The 27,913-nt window shown below is 35.5% G+C and overlaps 1 protein-coding gene across 1 annotated transcript in view; it reads left to right on the top strand.

Moving 5' to 3' along the window:
• slim (scruin like at the midline) overlaps positions 1–27,913 on the top strand; it is a 269,055-nt gene that overhangs the window by 692 nt on the left and 240,450 nt on the right. The window contains exon 2 of the mRNA XM_090407794.1: positions 22,486–22,640. Within this exon, the coding sequence (XP_090263920.1) occupies positions 22,486–22,640 (155 nt within the window). The remainder of the gene's footprint in view (positions 1–22,485; positions 22,641–27,913) is intronic.

Below are 27,913 nucleotides of genomic sequence, written 5' to 3'. Positions count from 1 at the left end.
ACATCACTTAAAATCATTAAGTTTTCAGCGTTTCTTAAATTGTAGAGAAGTTTGTTTATGGTGCGCTAATACGTGGTCTTTAGAAGAGGGGTGCAATTGGATAGAATCATCACAGTTTTCTTTTTCTTGCACAGCATTCGTTTTGTTAGCCAAATGAAAATAATACTCATACCGAAATTCCTACACACTTGCGTTTCCTAGCCTGATTTTCTAATTAGCTGTGTATAATATTGATAGAATTGGACTACAGGAAATTTATTAGGTTAGGGATTTAGTGAATTTAAGTTCAGAAGTCATATTTCAAGAGTAGCCAAAATAGGTCATAGGATTTCTTGCTTATTGAAGAATACACTGACAAGGAGGAGGTTATCCCATTTTGTAAGGCTTTATTATGGCCTCATCTGTATTTTGCACTGAACTGGTCACCCAGCTTTCTCAGGATGTGAAGAAGATCCAGAAGCAAGTAAAGATGATGCTGGTATCCCATCAGTTGCCTCAGCGTACCATAATGCATTATGGGATACCAAGGCAATTGATGTGAAGTTAACAGCTTCTATATATAATTAGCTTGGTCATGAAGATATTCAAGACACACTTGGTTAAAAGATTAAACAATGTCATTTCTTGTCAAATGAAGCTTATATTTTATAGCTAAGTTTTAGTCAACTTAAGATTACAGCCAGAATAGGTTACTCCTTAAATACTGACAACATCAATGTTTGCCTGCCCTCTGTCCATCATGTAACCTCATGACTAAACATACATGTGTAACCACAGTAATAAGATTTTTTAATAAGTAAATATTTCATCCTAAGTATTATAGGACATCTTCAGTACAGTACGATTCAATACTAGGAACTACATACAGTTAGGGCACATGCTTACAATGGAATCCCTCTATGTGTGCAGTAGCACATGTTATTACTGTGGTTATGTGTGTATGTTTAGTCATACATTATTTTTCTTCTGCAGTTTTTATAGTCCATAGTTCACATAGTGAATTATGGACTATAGTTCACTCATAATACAGTAGAGAAAGTCTTGCCAAAACTTTATAAACTCTTATTCTGGTATGCTGCTTTTGAACTCGGTTTGGTTTGAAAATATTATTGATTATTCCTGTTATCTTTAGAAAATTTAAAACTTTGATGTCAGTGTCAGTTTCTTTCTTTTACATGATACAGCACATTTAGGGTATTTGAAGCAGTTAATTTGTTCTAATATTTTATTTTCAACCATGATTTTACTTCTGACTGGAAATGGTTGTTTAAGTCCAAATTTTTTTGCACTTAGATGTGTAAGGCATATATTGATTTTTTTTCAGTTCATCTTCATTTCTTATTATGATTATTTGGTCATCTGTAAACAAAAGGATATTAAGTATAGTTCCATGATCCAGTTCAATTGCCAGTTTTATATTTTCCTTCCATTTCTTTACTAATTCATCTATTTAGATATTAAATAACAGTGGTGACATTGGGCATCCTTGTCGGACCCCCCTCTGTTTATTGATTTCCATTCATTGATTCTTAATGCTATTTGGTTGTTCTGATATATGTTAGTTATTGCAGCAAGCATCTGATTTGAATGTTTAGATTCTTGAGTATGGTCCACAGTTTTTTCCTTAAGATTCTGTCAAAGGCTTTCTGGTAGTCTACAATTGCTATGTGCATTTCTATGTTGCATTCATAATGTTTTTCTATTAAGATTTTTAATGTAAAAGCTAGGTCAATGCACAACCATCCTTTCCAGAAGCCATTTTATTCTTTGTAAAGGTTTATCTTCTACAAATGATTTAAACTTTGAAGTTAATATTCATGCATATAACTAACTTATTATCGGCATTTAGCAGATATATTCCTCTATAGTTTTTCACAGTTGCACTTATCACCTTTTATATATATATATATTATATATACACATATATACAGGGCTTTTTTTCAGCCAGAACGGTCCAGAACATGTTCCGATAAACTTTTAGGACTTTAATGGTCCCTAAACACACATTTTATAAGTATTTCAAAATGAGGACTGCCTCCATTTTAAATTCTCGGTTATGGTTGTTGACAACGTAAATCAAGGACCACTTTGGTTCATCCAATCTAGTGCTGCCATCTTGTGTTGTTGACATTGAACCTCGAAGATCGAAGTTTTCGATTAGAATTAATAGTCGGCCGGAAGTTACGGTAGTTACTGGAAGCAGAACTTCTATGTGAACAAGCAGATGTTCTCTGTGCAAGTAGAGTCGCACTTTTTACAACATGGGTGAGAGGTTAACCTGTTTCATGAAAGTTTCACCACTTTTATGCGATGAATAGTAAAATAATACAATTTTTCTCTTCCTCCTGCAACTAAAAAGTTAAAGCTTGATAACAGTAAGTGTAGTGACAGTAATGGACAATGATACAAAAACTGGAGGGATAAAACGTGGCTGCTATGGTTGCTACAATGACGAGTAAAGACGCACAAGAAGATCTGCCCGACTGTTGGACTCTAGAACAAAAAGCCTGATTTTTGCAACAAAAATGAGTGGCTGTTGGTGGAGAATAAAAACATTGGCTGTAAAATATGTAAGGAAGTCGCAAGTTTGGGAGTAGAAAGGAGCAAGGTATGAATATTTCAAAGCTGGGCAAATATTCAAATTTCTCATTATGGTAGGAATAAAAAAGAGCAAATAACTTCACTACGTAAAAAAAATCACGATCATAAGAACAGTTCAGCTCACATTGCTGCCGCTAAAATTATAGAATCTGCAAAAGAATGAAAACTGGAGGTAGCCTATTCAAAAGCAGAGAAAGAAGTCACTTGTAGAATCTTCAGAACAGTGTACAAAGTTGCAAAGAAAATCCAGGCTTTCAATGACTTTGAATCAGAAATTGACCTCCACGAATTGAATGGCAGTGACATGGGTCGAATTCCACATTCTACAAATGCTTGTATGAATATAACAAATCATATTGGAACTGAAATGAAAAAAATCCTTTTAAAAAAAAAAATAAGAGCCATGGGAATTTTTCCCAGAAATAATATCTATTATAAGAGTCAAACCGTGAGATTTCCCTTTTGATTGATGAAAGCACCACTATTAGTCATCATTAATTATATATATACATGCACAATGCTACCTGATATGGAGCAACCGAGTGGTTAACGTGTCCGCTCTCCAGTCAAGAGGCTGCGGTTTGAATCCTGCCGTGGGGGCATGGACGTTGTGATTGTCTGTGGAAGAAATAGTGGTGGCAGTCAGCGGTAGATGGCAATGGTATAGTTGTGGTCAATTGGTGGATTGTGAGTGGTGGAAGCAGAGTTGTAGAATAGATGCCCTCCCTTGATGAGTCTTCTGACTCCCTGGAGGTGACAAATAATAATAATAACACACAAATATTTTTATTGACATTGTAGAGTTAGAAAATGTAACCGCACAAGGTATTTTCCATAGCTTGATGAATACCCTTAATGAATTGGGGTTTCATGATGATTATTTGAAGAAAAATCTTGTTGCCATTGCCTGTGATGTAGCAGCTGTGATGTTGGGTATGAAAAAAGGAGTAGTGGCTTTGATTAAGGAATGTTATCCTCACATTTTGGTTTGGCATTGTGCCAACCATAGACTCGAACTCTCTGTTGGTGATGTTGTAAAAAAAAAGACTTCCCAGAACAAATCAATCACTTCAAGTCATTTCTTGACAGACTTTACTGTCTCTATCACCAGTCACCCAGAAATGTCAGAGAACTAGGCAAAGTAGCTGAAGATCTTGACAAGGAAGTCTTCAAAATTGAAAGAGTTTGAAGTACACGATGGGTGGCTTCTAGTTTCAGAAGTGTTTCTGCGGTGTGGAAAGATTATGAAGCACTCGTGGCTCATTTTACAGCAGCAAATCAAGATGAAAACAGAGACAATTCTGAAAGAGTAATTTTTGAAGGCCTTTTGAAGAAAATAACAAATATCAAAGCAGATTCGACTATTTGAAGACAGAAAAGTCAATGGCTGGCCTTTTTATTGTAACGCTGTACAAGCAGTTGAAAATCTGAACTTTAAAGGAGTGACTTTGGAGAAGAGGGTAACTAGTCGATCAACAGATGTGAATCGTGCTCTTGATCCTACAAAATTTTATGGCTGCTTGAAACAACGAATGGAAAATCGGCTTCTATCTGCAGAAGAGTTGCAAATTTCAGAATGAACAAAAGTGTTGTATCGAGAATGTTGGCCAGACGGTGCTGAAAGGAATGTTACTTTCGGTGAGACTAAAGTGGAGAGTTTGTGTAAGAGGCTAAGAATTCCAGAACGATAGGTTGTTAGAGATTTTTGTGAATTCCTGACAGAGAAGAAAATAATTGCCATGAGTCATGGTTATAGCTATGTGTCCAAGACTCATTGTTTTAGGTTTGTACTGAAATATAAACTAACCAGAAACCTATTTTTTTTTTTTTTTAATTTATCTTTACTTATAGAAATTGCTGTTTAATGTACTGTACAGCCCATCCTTCTGGTGTGCTTCTGCTGCAGAGTTCTGAGTTGTTTCCTTTTTGATTAATTGATAACTGATTCTAAATACAGTTTACTATCCAAAAAGATTTGGTTTTCCTATCAGAAAAAAGATTTTGTTTTTACTCCGAGACAGTCTTGATAATATCATCATATCGTCCATCATTACAGTAAGTAGAAATCAGCTGAGAATGCATCCCTGCCTTACCATGCTCTTCTCCCAAATTCCTCTGATTTACTGTTGACAGTTTTGATAAATGCTTTGTTTCCTTTACTTGTCCTTTCTTTCATGTAATACTTTGCATGATTTATCTCGTTAAGAAACGTGAGCTTTTCGAAAATATTTTGGGAAAATTTGGAGAAAAGTGCAAAGCCAATAATAATGGCAAATACCTGTTGGATTATTGCTCAGGACATGGACTAGTTATTACAAACCCCATGTTCCAACATAAAAATGTACACAAATTCACATGGAGAGAAGAGACAAGGAATAAGAAAAGTCTCATTGACTTATGTTATTGTTGATAGTGATGTTTTCTCCCTTCTGCAGGACAGCAGAGTGTACAAAGGATTTGAAGTTGGAAATTATCATAATTTAGTCTTGAGCAGAATAAAATTGAGTTCCTTATTGAAAAGAAAAACATGTAAGAAAGTTTTAAAGCAAATCAAAGTTGAGCAGCTCTCAGATGTGAACTGTAGACTAAAATTCACAAACATTATTCAAGAAAAAATGAAAAAGTTTGAGAACAAGAACCAAACCTTGAAGAAAACCAATTGATTCAGCCAGAGAGTCATGTGGTGAGATTGTCTGTAAGGATAGAAAAATCATAACTCCATGGTGGACACAGGAAGTTAAAGAGGCAGAGAAAGAAAAGAAAAAAGCATATCAAAAGTTCCTGGCAAATAAGTTAGCTTGTGCTCTTAGAGAATACAGAGACAAAGGTAAGAAAGCTAAAACACTGTGTAAAACTAGTTAAACAAAAGTCATGGGAAGACTTTGGTAAGAACATAGAAAATAAATATCAAGAAGGTGGCAAGATATTCTGGAGTTTGATGAAGAAGCTCAGAAATGGAGGAAAGAGTGCTGTAAAAGGAATTAGAGATGATAAAGGTGACATGAAAACTGGAGAAAAAGATATCCTTGATGGATGGAGTAATTACTTTGAAAAATTGCTAAATGAAACATGCAGTGACAGCACAGTGATAAAAAAAAAAAACATTCAATAATCATGCAATCAGGAATACATATCTATCTGGATATGTATATGTATTCCTGATTGCATGATTATTATGTATTTTGAAGCCATCAAAACATGAAATGTGGAAAGGTAGCAGAAATAGATCATATTCGACCAGAAATGCTGAAGTATAGAAGTATAAAAGTCTTACAGTGGCTGCACTGCATAGTTCAGAAGGCATGGACAATTCCAGGTGATTGGAGTAGAGCTGTCATATTACCCATATACAAAAAGGGAAATAAAACTGAATTTGAGAATTACAGAGGTATTTCTATGCTGAGTGTTCCTGGTATAATATTTATATGCAAATATACTTGAGAAACGTTGAGAAAAATTTTGGAAGGGAAGCTTGGTGAAGAACTTGCTTGATTTAGGCCAAGCTAGCTTGGTTTCAACTTTTTTCCAAGTATATGAAACCAAGAATATAATTTCTTGACCTCTCTAATTTATAGTAAAACCCAATGAAAAAAAAAAAAAAAACCTTTTTTTTTTTTTTTTTTTCAACTATCTATCTCTAATCCAGAGTATTCCATTAATAAGGTGTGACACCTTTGGATTACTTTTATGTGGAAATATGACCTCTGCATTACTTCAACTTTGGTATCACTTCTTGGTCTGACTCTCACTGATGAGACCTTAATAAAGATTGAAATTGGTCTGGGTAGTGGCACTTCCCATAATGCATAGCATTATGCATGTCTGTAAGGATATGTGCTTTGCATTATGGGATACAAAGGCAAGTAATGTGAAGTCATCGGCCTCTGTATATAAGGAGCCCAGTCATGAAGTTTCTTCACTCGCACACTTTGTTTGCTTACACTTGGATAAAGGATGACAAACCAGGAATATAATTTCTTGGTATCTGTAATTTAAAATATATGATTTCTGCATTACTTTAAATTTGGTATCTCTTCTAATGATATTTTAAAATGTTCATCTTTGGATTTCATTGCTTCCTGGGGAGTAGAGAGACTCTACTTGGTGGCAGACATTTGGCTGTCAATGAGTTGAGCCAGTGCTGAGTTTCCTCTCTTGGAGTGATTCAGATCAGGAATGATGAGTTAGTAGTGATCTTTGAGGGTCACTCATTGAGATTTAGAGTGATCTTGTAGATCACTAGCAGTTTTTTGAGATATATCCCTGCATTTTAACATACCTCAGTATAGGTCTAAACCAGTCTTGGTAGTGGTCCTTCCCATAATGTGTAGCATTATACACACTCAAAAGGATGTATGTTTGGGATATTAGGGCAACAGATGTGAAGTCATTAGCCTCTTAAAACAGGTATTCCCATTTTGAAGAAATTTCATGTATATACTTTGTTTGCTTACACATGGATTAATGATTAAACTAAGAATACCTTTTCTTGGCATCTTTAAGTTATATGGAAGTCAAGAAATGACAGAAAATATGAGAAATTTAATTAAACATATCTTTGAGAAAAGACATATTCCAATGAATGGAGAATGAATATTATAGTGCTAGTATTTAAAAAAAGGGAAAAAAATCTGAACCTAAAAACTATCAAGGAATAATCTTACTGTGTGTACCTTAAAAAAATATGCGCAAGAATTATCAAAGAAGAATTAGAAACAGATCTAAATTATTCATAATGAAGAAATTATGGAAACAAAAACACACATTATTATTATTATTATTCAGGCCTCCATGGAGTCAAAAGACTCATCGTGGGAGGTCCTTCCTAAGAACATAAAGTCTGTCAAGACTCATCGAGGGGAGGTTCCCCCCTAAGAAACACAAAGTCTATCATACCACTCCTTAAACTCATTGACCGTTCTCGCCCTCACCACTCTATCAGGCAATGCATTCCACCGCTCAACCACCCTCCATGCAAAGAAACCACTCCTCACCCTCTTGCTCACAGTTTCCTTTCGTAACTTCCAGGGATGGCCTCTTGTCATCACTCCTTCCCGCTGTTCAACCAAGTGAAAGAACTCTCCAGTGTCAACCCTGTAACCACCTCTCAACAGTTTGATAAAAGTTCTCAATCATATCACCTCTCCTTCTTCTATCCGCCAAACTCTGCAGTCCACATTCCCTCAGCCGATTCTCATAACTATCCTTATACATTCCTGAGACCATCTTTGTCATCCGACTTTGTATCTTTTCCACAGTTAATTTATCCCCTTCAAATCCTGGGGACCAAATCTGAGAACAATAATCCAAGTGTGGTCTGATCAGAGACTTATACAACGGAATGATAACCCTCTTATCTCTGCAGGTCAGTGTCCTTCTCATAATTGCAGCAATCCTCTGTGTTTCCTTCACCACCTTTGCAATATGTCCCCTAAACTTCAGGTTTCTATCAATCATCAACCCCAGATCTCTTGTCTCCCCAACTTCCTGCAGTATAACTCCTCCCATAGAATACTTTTTTTTTCCCCATAAATTTTCTTCACTATGAATGCTGACCACCAATATAACCTTAAAGGAAAAAAGCTAAATAATAATAAACAAGGATTCCATAAGGGAAGATTATATACTGATGTTATATTTATTATAAAGTAGATAAAATAAAAAGAAAGCAATGGAATTTAAGAAACCAATATTTATGTTTCATTTAATTAGATTTCAACAGAATCAGATTACAGGATGTTCCTAAAGTGCTACCATTAAGAGCCAAATCATTGAAATAATCTCTCTCTCACACACCCCTCAAATCATTGAAATAATCACACACGCACACAGAGAAAAGAAGCAAAATAAAAGTAATAAGATATCAGAACACAAATGCACAAAAAAATCCCTATAAGGAAAGGGATCACACAAGGTGATTCTTTTAGTTCAGTTTCTTTTTTAATGTAAACAGAATGTGAGAAACAGAAATTAAATGGAATAATTCTGTTTTTTAAAAATGTAATTTGGTTTGATTATACAAATGCTGTAGCATTACTTGCAGAAAATGAAGATGATCTCTAAAAGCAGTTACACAGACTCCAACAGATATGCAGCAGTTTTGACATACAAATATCTACAGAGAAATCAAAAACAACAGTAACAATAATAAAAGAACCAATTAAATGCAAATTAGAACTAAATGGAAAAATACTGGTACAATGAATGAAATTTAAATACTTAGTAATAACTGGGAACAGTAAAAATATAACAAATGATAAAGTAAAAGAACAATCCTTGAAAGGTAATAAAATATCAGGATGTCTAAGAAAAGAAACAAAAGATACAAGAAAAGAATACACAAATCAGTAGTCTGACCAATATTGACATGCATGTAAAGCAAAAACAGAAATATCAAAAAAACAACAGATAAATATGAAATGTGAAATGAAAACATCAAGAAAAATAGTTAACAAAATAGAATTTGATAGAGTAAAATATGAAAAGCTTTATGAAGAATTTCAATTACATGAATGTATAGATAAAAAAAAAAAAAAAAGAGAAGAAAGCAATGGAGAAACTACCTGCATTGAAGTATTTGAGATGTAACAGACTACTGAAGCTTCAAGGAAGAAGGAGGAAAGATAGGTAATTAACTTTAATGAAATAAAGGTACAAATATTTTGTACTGAAATTAACAGTACATCATCAGTGTAGACAACAAGCAATTCAAAGGAATGGAATACAAAGTACATAACAGTCGGTGGATTACCGATTTAAAACTGTTGCCGTGTGCTAGAAATTAATTTACCAAATACTGTGTGAATGTAATCTAACATACTTTGGACAAACAGGCTGTTCTGTGTGAAAAAAGAATGAATGAACATCAGTATTATATTGAATACATGAAACCTCAAAAGTCTGGTCTGGCACATGGTATTGACACTAAACACAGTATCCAGTGGGATAAAGCTCGTCTTCTCCATAGATGCAAGTTTAAATACAAAAAAAGTTGTGAAGCCCTTTTACATCGGCCAAATCTGAATCAAAATGATTGTCTCTTTCTTCCAAAAGTTTGGGAGATTCTTATCGTATGTAACCATCAAAGAAATAGTTTTTAAGAATTATTTAACAATGTTTTATTAATTTCTAGCATGCGGCAACAGTTTTTAATTGGTAATCCACCGACTGTTATATACTTTGTATTCCATTTCTTTGATTCTATTTGCTTAACAGTACATCATCAGTATAGACACTGATGATGTACTGTTAATTTCAGTATGAAATATTTGTACCTTTATTTCATTAAAGTTAATTACTGTGGTTTTCGTGTAATTTATTATTTATAGAAGAGATAGGTGTAAAATGCTTTTTCATGTATTGAGAAAGTAAATTATATGAGAGAAGAAATTATTTTTTGTTTTAATTCTTTTATCCAAACGTACAATTTGCACATGAAGTATCTTCAAGACTAAGCTTCATGTATGTAGAGACATTTACTTTACATCATAATCATGATCTCTTATCCCATATTATTTATTTATTTATTTAATATATGGTAGTTGGGGAAAATGACTGAAATGTTCTTTTTGTCTTCTCATTCTTTTCCAAGAGAACTTGAACACATTTAATAACAGTCTTATCAGCCTTACCCAGGAGCTGTCATGATATTTCCTGATGATTTCTCAATTTTAATTTTTGTGAATGTGCATCTCTTTTTCCTTGATCAGCTTATCATCTCTATGGCACTTTATTTTGTGTTATTCTTTAATGTTCTTTTTCCTGAATGTTTTTAAGAATTCTGAAAAGTATTCTTCAAGACTTTATGAAACAATTTCTGACTATCTTTACTACTGCTCTCCATAGAATAAAGGGCTTAGGCTTTATGTATAAGGAACTGTTCCTTCCTAACCTTCCCTTAAGGCTTCAAATTAAATGTTTATGATTACCAATTAAATTTCATTATTAAACAGAATATTAATTGAATGCACTTTTTAAGTTATGTGAGATTTTATATTTTATTATATATATCTAATAACAGACACATCAGTGAAGCCGAGACAGTATTAAGTTAGAAAGTAAGAAATATGCAAAACTAATACATTTGTATCCTTAAGCTTAGGCCTTTCTTCTATAACTGTTAATCTTGGAGCTACATGAAAATAATTTCAAGAAATCCAAAATAATGTATGTTTCACTGTTGCTCTTTGTAGTTGTTATTATTATAAAAAACCTCCATGGAGTCAAAGACTGATCATGGGAGGTCCACTGTCTCTCTCTCTCTCTCTCTCTCTCACACACACACACACAGTTTATCATACTGCATCTTAAATATGTTCACTGTCTATGCACTCACCACACTCACAGGCAATGCATTCCAGGCACTCTCCACTCTCTATGCAAAAAAACTTGCTCCTGGCCCATTGCTCACATTCTCCTTGTACAGTTTCCAGGGATGACCCTCTTGTTTTCTTCCTGTCTTTACCTATTCTATGCAAAACCTCCCTGACATTAATCTGGTAATAACTCTTAAGAGCTTATATGTCTCGTTGATATCCCCTCTCCTTCTATCCACCAATTTCTGCAAATGCATTTTGTCAATATTCATATTCGTATTTCATATTCATACTTATACTTCATACTCAACATTTCAGAGACCAGAAACCGCCTTAGCCAATACATCATCACCTTTTTGAAAGCCAGGTGACCAAATCTGTGCACAGTAATCCATATGTGGCGTGATCAATGCCTTATACAAGGGAACCATAACATCCTTACCTCTACAAGTCAGTTTCCTCCGCATCATTTCCATTTTCTGCTGCGCTGTTCTCACAGTTTTAGCAACACGTCCCCAAAATTTTAGATCCTTTGTATACAATCACTCCCAAATCTCTTTTACCTCTTCCAAGATATTTCCACTGATTGTGTACTCTACATCCCCTCTCTGCTTCCCAAATTTCTAAACCTTACACTTTGCAACATTGAATTGATATCCCCACTCAACCACCCATTTAGCCAGTGTATTCAAGTCTTCCTGCAAAGCCACAGCATTCACTCTACTCCTGATAGCTCTCCCTAACCAGCAAACAACTGCATATCACCATTCAGGCCTCTTCCAATATCATTAACATGCAAATTAAACAATAATGGATCCAAAATAGACCCTTGGTGTTACCACTAGTAACTTTCCTCTACTGGTACATCACTCCTCCATTGACAACTCGATACTATCAGACAGCTAGTCTCCAATCCAGCAAAAACTAATCTACTGTTCAGTCCAATTCATTCTAATTTAATTACCAGCTTGTCATGTTGCAATTTATCAAATTTCTTTGCAAAATTTAAATATACCACTGCATATGAAACACCCTTTTCCAATGCATTTGTCACTTTATTATAAAAAGTAAGCAGATTGCTAAAATGCAATCTACTTTTAACAAATCCATGCTGGCCACCAAAGAATATTTTTCTGTTGTCAACCCAATTCTGAATTTTTGGCCTAACTGACCTCTGTAGCACAATTGGAAGAATGACGGTACTTTGCACCATTTGATTAGAAAAAGTTGTAAATTTGATTCTTGTCACGATGAGAGGAATCTATTGGTTTTTTCAATTGAAGGTCAGTTAGCTAATTTCATACAGAAACACGGTTTTTTTCATCCCGTGTACAGACAAATCGGCCTTGAGAACACACAATTTGCAGACAAAAAATACTAGTTGTGGTGGAGAGTAGATAGCATTGGTGTAGATGATTGTGGTTGATGGATTAAATGATGGATAAGGAAAGTTGCAGAGTAGGTGCCCTCCCTCGATGAGTCCAAGGACTCTTTGGAGGTGTCACATAATAATAAAACACCTTAACATAACTCTAGACGCACAGACTGGTCTATAATTCAAAGCCCTACTCTTTTATTATTTTATTTTATTATTTCGTGACACCTCCAAAGACTCATTGAGGGAGGACACCTACTCTGCAACTGTGTATCCACAATATAATCCACCAACTACACACCAAACTACCACTATCATCATCTACACCAGAGCTGTCTAACCTTAGGTAATTTGAGGGCCGCATCCACTACATATCTAGTAATTTAGTTGGAAGCAGCAACACAACCTCGATAGCTGAACAAACTAATCATGCACTCACGTTCCCCGAGCGCCTGGAGCATGCGCGTTAGAACAAAACAGTAAAAACGCTTCTTTGACACATCTCATATTTAAAAAAACGTGGGTATATAGTGATGGAAAAACACCAAATAAAATAACCAACATTGAGATTATCGATTAGTGATAGAATTAAAATATCTAATACGCATTCGGTTCAAATTGTTATTTTATTTTTTCGCTCACGAAAATCAAAACTGTGGGTTTTGATATTTTAAAAGCAATCTGTCCTCATAATCTAAATCCCATAATCCGGATATAATCTTTGTAACTCTTCTTTGCACCCTTTCCACAGCTTCTTTATCCCCTTGGAACCCGGGAGACCAAATCTGTGCACAGTAATCCAAATGTGGTCTTATCAAAGCTTTATAAAGAGGCAAAATTACTTCCTTATCCTTACATGTCATGGTTCGCTTCAACATACCAATTATCCTCTGAGTTGTATTTGCAACTTTTGCTATATGACCTTTGAACTTTAAATTCTTATTCATCAATACACCAAGATCCCTTGCCTCTTCAGTTTCTTGTAGTATTACCCCACTAATATAATATGCTGCTGGAACTCTAATCATGCCAAAGTGCATAACTTTACACTTACTAACATTAAACTCGCAGCCATTTTCGTTTGCCCAGATTTCCAGTCTAATATCTCTTGATTCATTCATTTCACACCTATTCTATTTACCCTCTTAAGCTTTGGAATACATTCTGATATTTCCTCCACCAAATAGTTCTTGAGTAGGACCCAAGCAGTATTGATATCCTTTCCATCCACTTTATTACTGCAAGCTGTTTCCTGAGCTTTTCATAATTACCAGCCTTATAATTCCACATATATATCCCTTTCTAACAGACATCTTCGAATGACTGGTCACCTTGTGGTCACTCTCATCAACTGGTGGAAGATTTGACACCCCATTATAATGACATCATCATATTAGATGATCAAATCCATTACTCTCGATCCTCGTGTATCCTATGTTACGTACTGCCTAAGATCATTGTCTTTCAAAAACTCCAGAAATTCGTTTTCTTTACTCCCAGATGCAGTCTTTTGATTCCAGTCTATATTATCATAATTAAAGTTGCCCATGCTCCTTTCTTGTTAGCTAGGCTAATTTACTATACAATTTCTTCTCATTATCCTCCATATTACCAGGTCCATAGCAACACCCAACTGAATATCTCATCCCGTTCACCTCCATCTCACTCCATACTGTCTCTAAACTGTGGCCACTATTGCAAGGTGCAATAGTGACCACAATATTGGTGCAATAGTTGCAAATCCACCTTAGATGGGCATGACTCCTGCTGCCATCAACACTACTCACTTTCTTCCCTGTCTGACTTCACAAAAAATATCCTCTCTGTTCATCTCTATTCCTGTCAGGATGTCATCTCATCTGACCATGTCTTGCTTATACCAACAATTTTTGGGTGAATAAACTCAAGCAATGCAACAATTTCGTTCCCCTTATTTTGATTATTTCTGGCATTAGTAAACAAACATAAGAAATCATTTCTTGTTCTACAAGTCCTACAAACATCACTTCTCAGATGTGACTCTTCAGTCCCTTCCTCTATATTACCACCAATTTTACAACTTTCCTCACACCCAAACTCTTTCTTCCCATCCCAGGCCATTTCAATCTTATTTTGGCAACTCACACATTCACCTCTGAATCCAGCATCCGCATGTTTCATAAAGTATCTCCCTGTCCACCCTGACTTCCCCTGTTTCTCTGTTTATGTTATGCTTCCATTCTTTCTCTCTCTCATTTACGTCATTTGTGATATTTAAGTCTCCATTTGCAAACCTCCCTACCCTGCTTTCTTATTTTTTCATATCACTTCGCACCACCTCAGATCTATTCATTACAGTCATTACCTCTCCTGCCAGCAACAATCACACCAAAACTATTTAAATGCAGCCCATCTTTATACAGTTCCATCCCTCTCTCTCAAATTCATCCCACACATTCACAAAATGCACTCCTTCCTCCTCACTTAACTGCGCTAACATATCATTCAGAATCTTTTCTCATCTCTTCAATTCATCACTATCATACCTTGGCAACACACTGACTACCTTTCCTACAATGCTGTTATCTTTTACTCTCCTCAATAATCTCCTTATATCCAATCTGACATTTTCTTTGTTCCCAACCAAATCATTCATCCTTACTACAACCACCAACTCCTTTGCTCTCTTATTTCTCATGTCCAATGCCTCAACCACTCTGCTCATTCTCCCACTAGGAAAACAAACCTTATTAACCTTCTCATTCACCACGCCTCTACTAACGGAATCTCCATAGAGAGCTACTTTTGAATCATTTCTTACATTTTCACATCTTTCATTTCTTCCATCTTTCCTTGCCTCTTTTTCACTCTCCCATGTATGTCCATAGTTCTTTTCATTTCATTTTGCATGCACTTCATCTCTTGCCTGATCTTCATCAACTCTGCTTTCATGTAAGTTTGTAAGAATCATAGTCAGCCCTTTGTTTCATTGTTAATTATTTTTGCTAGAAAATTTTCTTTGTTTGTACCTCTCTTTTCACTTCTGTCCATTGACTGTTTCATCTTTTGACCTCTCTTTAACTCTTCGCAAACCTCTTTTCATTTGAAGTCATTCCAGATCATTATCCTCTAAATGTGAAGGCACACTTGGAGAATAATGATCTTCAAGTTTTTCCAACTTGCTTATAATCGTTTATCTATTTCTTATCTTTGAGGATTTTGATTATTTGTTCAACCCTTTCCTTGAACAAAATCTCATAAAATTCTAATACAATAAATTTATTTAAAGTACTTGTGTAAATATTTCTAAAATAAACTGCACCCATTGAAGATTGCTCAAGGATCTCTGCAATAGGACAAATCAAAAACTAATAATGTGTGAATATTTCAAGAAAGAAAATGGAAGTGAATTGAACTTAAAAAAAAAATTCAGGTAAGTTACCATGATTATTATGCAGGGGCATCTCAATGGAGTCATAAAACTTATTTTGGGAGTCCTTGTCAACTAATCATTGTTTGAAGTACAGTGGTACCTCGACTTACGAACTTAATTCATTCCTGACCGCGGTTCGTATCTCGAAACCCAATTTTCCATTATATCTTATGGGAAATCAATTAATCCATTCCCAGATTCAAAAATTCGAAAAAAAAATAATAATAAATAAATAAAATAAAAAAACTATCATCGTTATCATCATCAAATTCCTGCTATGTACCCTCAAGGGGTGTACAGGATATGATAGTACTACATGAAAAATTTACATCATAATTAATTTCCTATCTACAATTTTCCTCCAAATCAGTCTGTTACTTGTCAAGACTCCAACTGTAAAAAAACTCCAACATTAAAAAAAAAACTATTCTCAACTAAATGAAGAAAATACAAAGAAATGGAGGAGTGAGAAGGAGCATTTTTACACTATAAATATGCATTTTGTATACCATTACATATTAATTTTTATTTATGAAATCTTTGGTTTTTATATGATTAGTATGAAAATCATCTTCCATTAAATTGTAAAAAAAAAAATCAGTTTTCTTGTGGCTGGTTTTGTGGTTCAGGGGTTTTCGATTTGTTGTCATCGGTTGCTTCTTTTTGTCTCTTAGGTGAGGGAGGTTTAAAAACCTATCCAACATTGACTGAATCTGTCGTTTCCTTAACACCCTTGTAAAGTGATTATTGACATTATCATTGAAGATATTGGTGGCTCTAGAAACAACACCTTGATTTGGATACCACTTGTTAACCAATTCTTGCAATTCGCCCCAGTGTTGCAAGATTTTTTTTACATCACTTGTTGGAATTGCTCCCTTTTTGTTGCTGTCTTCTTCGTCCTCTGAAGACATTTACTTTTCCTCCTCATCCCTTTCTTTTTCCCTGCTCTCTTCTTAACTCTTGTAGCTCTTCAGTGGTCAGCTCAACATTGTGCTCCTCTATGTCTGCTTCATCAATTTCCAAGTGTTGTCTTGCCCAAGGAGACAACTATATCTTCTTCTTCTTTGAGTGCCATCTCCTATCGGAGGTCAGCGACCACCTTGGCAAATTTTGAGCGATTCTCAGCTATTCTGAGCAATCTCTTAGAGTTCATACCAGTCCACTGTCTGATATCTGCCAGCCAAGATTTTCTTCATCTTCCTTGTCCTCTTCTTCCATTTATCTTCCCTTTTATAATCAATCGAAGTATCTTATATTTTTCATTACGAAGTAGGTGACCAAGATATGCAGTTTTCCTTCTTTTTATGGTATCTAAAAGTTCACGTGATTTCCCCATTTGTTCCAGTACTTCCTGATTGGACATTTTTGCTGTCCATGGGATTTTTAACATTCGTCTGTATAACCACATCTCGAAGGCTTCAAGTCTTTTTATTGATGTTGTCTTCAAGGTCCAAGTTTCTGCACCGTACAGCAGTACAGACCATACATAGCATTTAACCATGCGTGCTCTAAGTTTAAGTCTGTGGTTACACAGTGTTGATTTCATCAAGAGAAAATTTTTTCTTGCCATTTCAATTCTAACTTTTATTTCCATTTCTGGATTGCAATCTTCATTTAACCAGCATCCGAGATATTTCAACTTTGCCACTCTTTCTATTTGTTTCCTATTTAAAGAAAGTGCTAAATTAAGAATTGGTTTCTTACTTATGACCATGAATTTAGTTTTGGTGATATTTATTTTTAATCCCATTTTTTCACTCTCTGCATTTATTAGTTCCAAAAAATTTTGAAGATCCTGAATATTGTCAGCCAGAAGAGCTGTATCATCGGCATATCGAATGTTACTGATGATTTCACCATTTACACTAATCCCTTCCTTTCTTCCTTCCAAGACTTTTTGAAATATGGCTTCTGAGTAGATGTTAAAAAGAAGAGGTGACAGCACACATCCTTGCCTTACTCCTCGTTTGATGTTAATGGAGTCTGTAATAATGTCATCAACTTGAACAGATGCCTTTGGGTTCCCATATAAGTTTTCAATGATCCTGATGTGTTTACCATCTAATCCAATTCTTTTTAATAGTACAATCATTTTAGCATGTTGGACTTTGTCAAATGCTTTCTCGAAGTTGATGAAGCAAATGAATATTACCTTGTTTTGGTCAATACATTTTTGAAATAAGATCTGAGAACAGAAAAGGGCCTCTCTTGTTCCCAAGCCATTTCTAAAGCCAATCAAAATTGGGTATCACTGATGGTGTCTTCACATTTTCTGTATATTCTTTTTTGAATTATTTTCAGAAACATTTTGAGAACGTGACTCATTAGGCTGATCATTCTATAGTCATTACAAGTTTTTCATTTACTTTTTTAGGTAGCATGATGAAGGTCGACTGTAACCAGTCTTGAGGGATTATGCCTGTATCGTAGATCTTATTAAATAGTTTTACTAATATGTTAATGTTGTCACCTTCTAATAACTTTACTATTTCTGCTGGTATTCCATCTGGTCCTAGGGCTTTACCATTTTTAGCCGAGTTTAATGCACATTCTACCTCTGATTTTAGAATGCATGGACCTTCCATATGTTCATAAGTATTTTCTGGGTTCTGTCTGTTATCAGTAAAGAGGTCTTCTATATATTTCACCCATTCTTGTATTTTGTCATCCTTTTTGGATATAATTTCTCCCTTTTTGTTTCGAAGGATACAGAATTGTTTTTTCTTATATATACCTGAGGTCTCTTTCATCTTTTTGTGTAGATTAAAATTGTCATGTTTTTCCTGTAGAATTTCAATTTCTTTACATTTTTCATTCATCCAGATTTCTTTTGCTTTTTTATCTTGTGTTTAATAATTTTCTGAACCTCTGTATATTTTGTTGGATTATGATTTTTATATGATCTGCGTTGATCCATGAGAGAAAGAATTTCATCAGTCATCCAATTTTTCCAATCATCCAACTATATCTACAATGTCAATTTCGCTTTCAGTTCCTTGGACACAGTCAGGTCACAACTTTTTTGCAGGCTGATTTTAGAGTTTTTCAGAAACATCTTCCCATGCCTGACTAATAAGATGCAAACAATGAAGAATATTGAAGTGATTCTTCCAGAATTCCCTGAGGGTTAATTCTGTGTCGGTGATAACTTTGAAATGTCTTTGGAAAAGAGCTTTAGTATAAAGTTTTTTGAAGTTGGAAATAGCATATTGATCCATTGGTTGTAGGAGTGGTATAGTATTAGGAGGGAAGAACTTAATTTTGATGAAATTAAACTCTTCATCCAAATCTCTTCCAACTGTGGTGGATGTGCTAGAGCATGTTCATTATACAAAGAACCTTCTCAGACAGACCCTTTTCTTGTAGATACCATTTCACTGTGGGGGGGCAAAGACCTCTATCATCCACTCACAGAAGAATTGCCTCGTTACTCAAGCTCTGCTGTTACCTCTCCACATAACGCTGAGTTTGTGCCTGTTAACTTTCCGCTTTTTTAAAGACTAGGATTTTCAGAGTGGTAAACTAACAGAGGTTTTATCTTCAGGTCACCACTGGCATTGGTACAATAAAGCAAAGTTAGTCTAGCTTTCATTGGCTTGTGTCCTGGCATTGACATTTCTTCTTTAGTGATGAACATTCTCTTAGGCATTTTCTTCCAGAAAAGCCCAGTTTCATCGCAGTTGAAAACTTGTTCTGGTCTGTAACCTTCTGACTCCATCAGTTTCTGAAATTCCTTCACGAACCTTTCAGCAGCTTCTTTGTCAGCACTAGCACCTTCTCCATGTCTAACAACACTATAGATACTGGTTCTATTCTTGAATTTCTTAAACCATCCTTTGCTAACTTTAAACTCTTTGCCAATCTTTGCTACTGCTAGTGGATGGCAAGTTCTGTGAAAGATCTTTGTAAATAATTTGAGCTTGTAAACTGATCATGTTTTGAGATACACTATCTCCTTTCAGTTGCATGTCATTAATCCAGACGAGTAGTAAAGTTTCCATTTCTTCCATAACTTTATTTCTTTGAGATGACACGATAGATACTCCTTTGGCCACATCCAGTTCCTTATAAAAATCTGCTTTCTTGACAATTGTAGCTATGGTGGATTTGGACAAGTCATACTGCATGCACAGATCACTTTGCCTGACTCCTTTCTCATATTTTCCCACAATCTCTTTCTTAATTTCTATTGTGATTTTCTTCTTCTCTTCTTTCTTAGTTTTCTTTGGCCCCATGTTGAAAATAATATGCTGGTCAGTGAAATGACGCTTATCTGGTAGATTATTCAGAAAATAAACGTGAAGCTACAATAAAACATGCCACTTATAAAAAGAAATACATACACTACACATAATAACTACAAACCTAAAAAAACTTCACGAAGTGTATTGTTTGTTTACACAAATACCGAAATAGATAGAAAAAAGCAAATACGTGCAGAGTTCGTCATATTTCAGATAAATACGACGTAGTAACAACAATTGTTACGCTAAAGATGGTTCAGCGCTCGCTCAGCTAAATGTGCATAAAAAAGTATAAAAAAAAGTATAGTGTAAAACAAGCTTTAGTTCATTTGAAAAGAAAAGCATCACGGTTTGTACCTTGAGTGTAGGTTCGTATCTAGAGGTCAAAATGGGATATGAAAAAAGTTTCATATGACGAGCGGTTCGTAAGTCGAGGTCTCACTGTATGTGATATTAATACTTCTAACGATGACCCCTTTGTTCTCTCTCAGCTCATCATGTATGAAAAAATTTCCTCTACCTTTATCCTATAACTCTTAGTAACTTAGACTATTGTCACATCTCTTTTTTTTTTTTTCCTCAATCTGTATCAGTTAAGGCTGTGGTTGTTTTGATTATTACAATTTTTATTAGAATTTTAGGATTAATTCAGCCTTTCATTCTTTACAACAACAATAAATATAAAATTAATATCTACTTTTTCATTATGATTTGCATATGCCAGTTTGAAAAAATGTTGTACCACATTGTTGATCCAATACCATATTAGATCAGCTAGTTCAAAGTTAGTGGGATTGCGTCAACAATGTGGAACAACATTTTTCAAACTGGCATTTGCAAATCATAATGGAAATGTAGTCACTTAATTTTATATTTATTGTTTTTATAAAGAATGAGAAGTTGAATTAATCCTCCTTTTTCATGTAGCTCCCTCAGTGAGAGGGTTCAGCACCATGTCCTTTCAGTTCTTTCTGTTGGTGGCTTTCTTCTATGTTTCTGTATAGCCATGTGATCCTGTCCATAATCTTATATCTTCAAACTATGTCCTTTGTTTTATACCTCTTGATCCTTTTCCTATAATTTTTCCTTCTAAAACTGTTAGTATCCTCTGTTCTGCTGAACCTCTCAGTACATGACCTGCCAATCTGATCTTTCTCTGGATCATTTCCTGTAGTAAAGATCTGTGTGTTCTCAATCTCTGTAGGACATCTGTATTTGTCACATAATCTGTCCATGAGATTTTTAGAGCTCTCTTATAGCACCACATTTCAAAGGCCATTATCTGTTCTTTTACTCTCTTCTTGAATATCCAGGTCTCATTTCCAGATGTGAAAACTGGCCACACTAATGTTCTTATCATTCTTTTCTTTATCTCGATACCCACAGAACTACTCTGCACACCCTGAATCATTCAATCTCCATACATGAATCTCCGAATAGATTCATTCATCCTTCTCTCACTGGCATTCCTGAATATGGCTTGCAATCTCTCTCTCCCTCCTCCTTCTCACCTCTCTCTCTATCTTGCTCCCACTCTCTTGTCTTTCTGCAATTTCCTCTCTTCCACTGTCTCTCCCATTCTCTCACCTTCCTCTCTCTCCCTTGCTTTTTGATGATATGATGATGTTGTAAAAGGTATTAATATTTTTAAAGTTTCAGAGACTAACTCTGGATATTGCAGTTAATAAAAAGTAGCACAATAACAAATAGTCATTTCAAAATCGAATGAAAAAAATGTGTTGACATGAAGATGTGTACAACAATATGTCTCTCAGATGTTGTGGCTTGCACTGCAATACAGAACAGTATGAAGAAGCAATATGATTGCTTCTTCATACTGTTCCAAGTTTATAGGCCATTATGATTGCTTTTACATGATCTCTTGACTGAATTATAATCAGCATTGAATGTGTGTCTGTCCATTCATATGTTCAAATGCACTCAGAATGCTTAGGAGTTGGTGAATCTATGGCATGAATTCACCAATTTCTTAATTGGTGATTTAATGTGGATTGGTGATCAATATGGATTCACACATCATATTCTTGTTATCAGTTCAGGGATTCCAAAATAATAAAAATGAGACAATAATTTTTATTTTTTTTATGTTGAACCCATACATGAGAGGTTGGTTAATCAACCTGTAGTATTAAATTAAGGGGATAAAAACTCTTATTTTACAGCCAGTATGCGAAACTCTGAGATCAAAAACTACAATCTAAGATACTTCGCCAGAAAAAATAGCCGTTTGGGGCTTTTTATCAACCTGTAGTATGTTAGTATCGTGTGTGGGTAGTGGGCTGGGAAAGGAGAAACTTGGTTGCATTTGATTTAAAAGCCTGTATATCGTATTCCTTGGGAAACACATCAAGAGGAAACACAAATAATAATAAGATTTTAATACAGATTTTGTATAATTGCCTAAGCATCTTGGATCTTATTTCTTTAAGTAACTTAAAAACTGTGTAAATTTGCTGCATATTGCTTTTGTTCACATAATTAAAAAGAAATGAACTCTTTCCCCTCAAATTACAGGGATAAAATGTCCCAAACCTCGCAGTGGTCATAGAATTGTTGCTGATGAAGGCAATGTTTATTCTTTTGGTGGATATAATCCTCATATTGATGTAGATGATGAAGATTTAAGAGGAGATGTTGTCTGGCTTCATTCTTGTCCTCTTTTCAGAGAAGTAAGTATAATTTAATATTTAACATTAGCAATATTGAAATGTTTGCAAATAGAAAAATGTCTGCCATATATAGTTGCCTGGAGTTATAATTAAACATATGTAGGTGTGCATTTTTGGTTGTTTTGAGAAAAGCAGAAAACTATTCTGAAATTACAAAAGAAGTTCTAGGGAGGGCAGACATTTCTTTTTCATTGATAATGTATATGCATGTTAGGAGCACTAACATTTTTCTAATATATCTAGACCATGTGGCCAAATCACATGTATATTGTCAGTATAGTACTGCCATATTGTAGATCTATGTATTACTACTTTTAGAACCATGATTTTGAAAGGAAAAAAAAAAAAAAAGACCAAAACTGTGAAAATTGGCAGGAACAGTGGAAAACTTCAACTTCTACTTCAACCATTTCTCAATGGAGAAACTCTAATACAAGTATTTCAGCTATTTAAAATATTTCATATTTTATTTGAAATATTTAAAGTAAAATTTAAAATTAATATTTAAAATAAAATGTTTCAGCTATTTAACCCAGCGTTAGTAAGGTGGGGTGTCACAGTTATTTCTTTCAGTATCTTTGGGGTCTGTGACACTGCACCTTACTAACACCGGGTTAAGCACAGTTTTAATCAGAATGACCAATTAAATTTGGAAATATTGACAATGGCATGAGCAAAACTAGTATGGTGAGGAACCTGTTGAATAAATTTATATGGAATAACAGAGAAATTAATCAGAACACTATACTATCTGTATATATAAGATAGTGTTGCCAGTTTTAAGCTATGGAACTGAGTGTTGGGTTGGAAATAAAGCATTTGATCAAAGACTGGAGATTATATATGTGCGACAGTTATGAGAAAAATTAGGAGAGTGAACAGATGGCATCAATGGCAGAAACATTAAAAATGAAGATATTAGTAAGAAACTTCGTATTAAAAATGAAAATATGAATAAGGAAATCAATCTTCTCCAAATTGAAGATTCTACATCCATTTAAAGCAAAGACACAATCTCGTGAAGTTGAGTTGTACGTGTGTAGAGGCTTAAGTGCTGTGAGGACATCATGTTGGAGGCTTAATGGATTTTTTACAACACTCAAAAAGAATTAAAATAGAATTTAATACTTCCTATATTTCGTCCTAGTCACTAGAACATCTACGGGGATTACAAAAACAATTAATGTAACATATACACAAATAACAAACAATACTAAGCACAACCATGTGGGTGACACTAAAGTCCTATCTAGGTAGAGCGCCCTCTAAGGGCCGTCGTAGGTGGCCTGGAATGTAAGGTGGGAACGCTGGTGACGAGTGTTTCCCAAATCTTCGGAAACTTAATGCAACCGTATTTATTGAGATTTGGTTGGTTTTTGAGAGCTGCTGCTGCTTCTAAGAAAAGTCTCTCTTTCTTGAATTTGCTGTGGTGGAGCATGGTGGTTTTCTTCCATGATACCCTGTGGGTGGTGTCCAAAACATGATCAGCCAAGCCTGAATGGCCATAGTTGTGTTTGAAGATGTAAGACTTGTGTTCCTCTAGACGGATGGATGCTGATCTGCCTGTCTGTTCAAAGTACGCCAGCTTACAGGAACAGGGTACTTTGTAAACTCCAGGCAGAGAGAGAGGAGGGAGCTGATCTTTCGTAGAACGGATAAGGGTAGCAAGTTTGCGGTGAGGCTTATATGCTGTGTGTAGGTTGTACTGTTTTAGTATCTTGGCTATTTTTTCGGATGTGCCACGGATACCCTACGCCATACCCTACATCCGTGGCACATCCGAAAAAATAGCCAAGAATTTAATACTTCCTATATTTCGTCCTAGTCACTAGAACATCTACGGGGATTACAAAAACAATTAATGTAACATATACACAAATAACAAACAATACTAAGCCCAACCACGTGGGTGACACTAAAGTCCTATCTAGGTAGAGCGCCCTCTAAGGGCCGTCGTAGGTGGCCTTATCCGTTCTACGAAAGATCAGCTCCCTCCTCTCTCTCTGCCTGGAGTTTACAAAGTACCCTGTTCCTGTAAGCTGGCGTACTTTGGACAGACAGGCAGATCAGCATCCATCTGTCTAGAGGAACACAAGTCTTACATCTTCAAACACAACTATGGCCATTCAGGCTTGGCTGACCATGTTTTGGACACCACCCACAGGGTATCATGGAAGAAAACCACCATGCTCCACCACAGCAAATTCAAGAAAGAGAGACTTTTTTTAGAAGCAGCAGCAGCAGCTCTCAAAAACCAACCAAATCTCATCTTGGCTATTTTTTCGGATGTGCCACGGATACCCTACGCCATACCCTACATCCGTGGCACATCCGAAAAAATAGCCAAGATACTAAAACAGTACAACCTACACACAGCATATAAGCCCCACTGCAAACTTGCTACCCTTATCCGTTCTACGAAAGATCAGCTCCCTCCTCTCTCTCTGCCTGGAGTTTACAAAGTACCCTGTTCCTCTAAGCTGGCGTACTTTGGACAGACAGGCAGATCAGCATCCATCTGTCTAGAGGAACACAAGTCTTACATCTTCAAACACAACTATGGCCATTCAGGCTTGGCTGACCATGTTTTGGACACCACCCACAGGCTATCATGGAAGAAAACCACCATGCTCCACCACAGCAAATTCAAGAAAGAGAGACTTTTATTAGAAGCAGCAGCAGCATCTCTCAAAAACCAACCAAATCTCAATAAATACGGTTGCATTAAGCTTCCAAAGATTTGGGAAACACTCATCACCAGAGTTCCCACCTTACATTCCAGGCCACCTACGTCGGCCCTTAGAGGGTGCTCTACCTAGATAGGACTTTAGTGTCACCCACGTGGTTGGGCTTAGTATTGTTTGTTATTTGTGTATATGTTTCATTAATTGTTTTTGTAATCCCCTTAGATGTCCTAGTGACTAGGACGAAATATAGGAAGTATTAAATTCTATTTTAATTCTTTTTGAGTGTTGTAAAAAATCCATTAAGCCTCCAACATGAAGTTGAGTTGTAATTTGAAATTCAAGTTGAAAATCTTCATGTGTATTGCATGAACAAGAATTCATTATTGTGTATTCCTTGTATTTCTCAATTTCAACTGAAATGATAGTCATGAAAAATCAAGAAAAGAGAAATACATTACATGCAGAAAAGTGCAAACATTCCAAAACCTTCCAAATTCATTTCACAAATATATGTGCTTCTTTAATGCTGTTCATTTCCATCACCAGTCTGCGAAACAACACTTCATTTATTTACCAGAATTTCAGATTTTGAGAAACAGACAAAAATACTGTTAATTAGGAGTAGATGGCATAGCATGTAGATGGAGAATTAAGTTATGTAGATAATGGGATGCAGTGTATAGAGTGATTTTTAATATTTCTTTGGCATTTTAGCGTAGTAACACTGGACAACACATAATTTACCTCTGAAATGAAAATAGCAATTCTCTGCTAATTTCTATGTACTGCACACGAAAATGATAATAAAATCTGCTGATTGGTCTTGTTTAGGAGAGACTCAGTCTGCATTGCATAGGTAGGTATCATTTAACAATGTCATATTTTAGTCTCCTGGTTGCAACTTGTTGCATCATATTACATCAGCCCATTGCATCATTGGCTGATGCAGTGCAGTTGAATCATGACATCAGTGTCATAAAATGATGCAGTCATTAACATAAAGTGAAGTCTTGTAGGGTTAGCAAGTGATTGTGTGACTTGTAGGGCTACACTCCAGTCTACTCCTGCATCATAAGTACTAACAAGTGATCCCTGCAGTGTTAATCCAGCAGTAGTGATGCCTCCTACTTGTGTTAATAGTGCAAATAACTTTTGTTACATTTGTGGAAAAGTGATGTTTGCAAGCCAGAAAAAGGCTATCACTCTGTTAGTGAAAAAGGCATATCAGCTTTATTTTGGATGTAAGATCAGGACAAGGACTGGGCCCCACACATATGCTGTGGTATGTATGCTAGAAACCGTCTGAAGTTTTTAGTACACATACTGAAAGGTGGTGAAGTTTCAATGCTGTTTGCTGTTCCTATAGTTTGGAGGGAGGCAAGCAATTTCAAATAACTGATACTTCTGCATGGTACCACCTGTTTTGGGAGTCATCACGAGAAAAAAGAAGTGGACAATAGCATACCAAATATACCATCTGCTCGCTGACCAGTCCTGCATGGTGAAGGACTTCATGTTCCTGAACCTTTGAAAGAATTTTCCAAGAATTCAGAGGATGGAGATGAACTGATGTCAGGTTCTCCTGACCGATCATCATCATCAAATTCCTGACATGCATCCTCAATGGCTGTACAGGATCTGATAGTACTACATTAAAAACTTACACCATTACTAACTTCTTATATACAATTTTCCTCCGAATCAATTTGTTACCTGTCAAGGCTGCAGTATTATCAGATCTTATATTTCTGTCTTTTAAGCAACTTTTTACTGTATCAGTCCATCTGTATCTAAGTCTAACTCTGGGTCTTTTTCCTGCCAACCTGGCAGAGAACACTTGTTTTGCTACCACCTGAGATTAGCACTGCTAACAATGTCAAGTTCTTTCCTAATATCCATATTTAATTTACTATCTTCACTAAAATTTGTGCCTAGGTAGCTGAAATGTTTTACTTGTTCTATAGGTTATCCATTCACAATGCTTCTGCCATTTTTCATTGTCTTGTTATTGCTGACCTTTATACCAAATCTATTACAACAGTTATTTGATTTAGTCAGGAAATCTTGTAGACTTTACTAGATTTATTTAGAAGTATAACATCATCTACATAAAGTAAAGAGACGAGATTAACATCTCCAATATTGATATCAGGTTTAATACCACTTTCCTTCATAATGTGATCCATATAGATGATGAATAACAGAGGGGACTTCCTGTACCTTCTTCAATTCTAACTGCCAAATTACAAATTAAAATAAAACTATGACTTACTTGATATAATGCCCCCATTAAAACCATATAACTGTAGCATTTTGAATAGCATTTCTCTTGGTACCTTGTCATACACCTTTTCGAGATCTGGAATGAAATGATTTACTTTCATCCTAATGGATGGTAGGGGCAGTTATGCTACCATACTAGGGAAGTGACTATGAGCAAGGTGGTTTCCTGTTGCCTTCCTTGGTGTATTATGTCCTATGGCTGTATCCTGTGTGTTCACGGTTTGCGGGATGAAAACCCCTAGAATAAACTGGGTGAAAAACCATGCTGTCCATGCCCAAGACTGGCTATAGCTGAAGAAGATC

Source organism: Typopeltis vanoorti, chromosome 1 (genome assembly GCF_054136105.1).
Source record: "Typopeltis vanoorti isolate ZY-2024b chromosome 1, IOZ_Tvanoo_1.0, whole genome shotgun sequence".
In the NCBI taxonomy this organism is placed as follows: domain Eukaryota; kingdom Metazoa; phylum Arthropoda; class Arachnida; order Uropygi; family Thelyphonidae; genus Typopeltis; species Typopeltis vanoorti.
The sequence above is the reverse complement of the archived record's forward strand: the minus strand, read 5'-3'. Positions and strand labels throughout refer to the sequence as shown.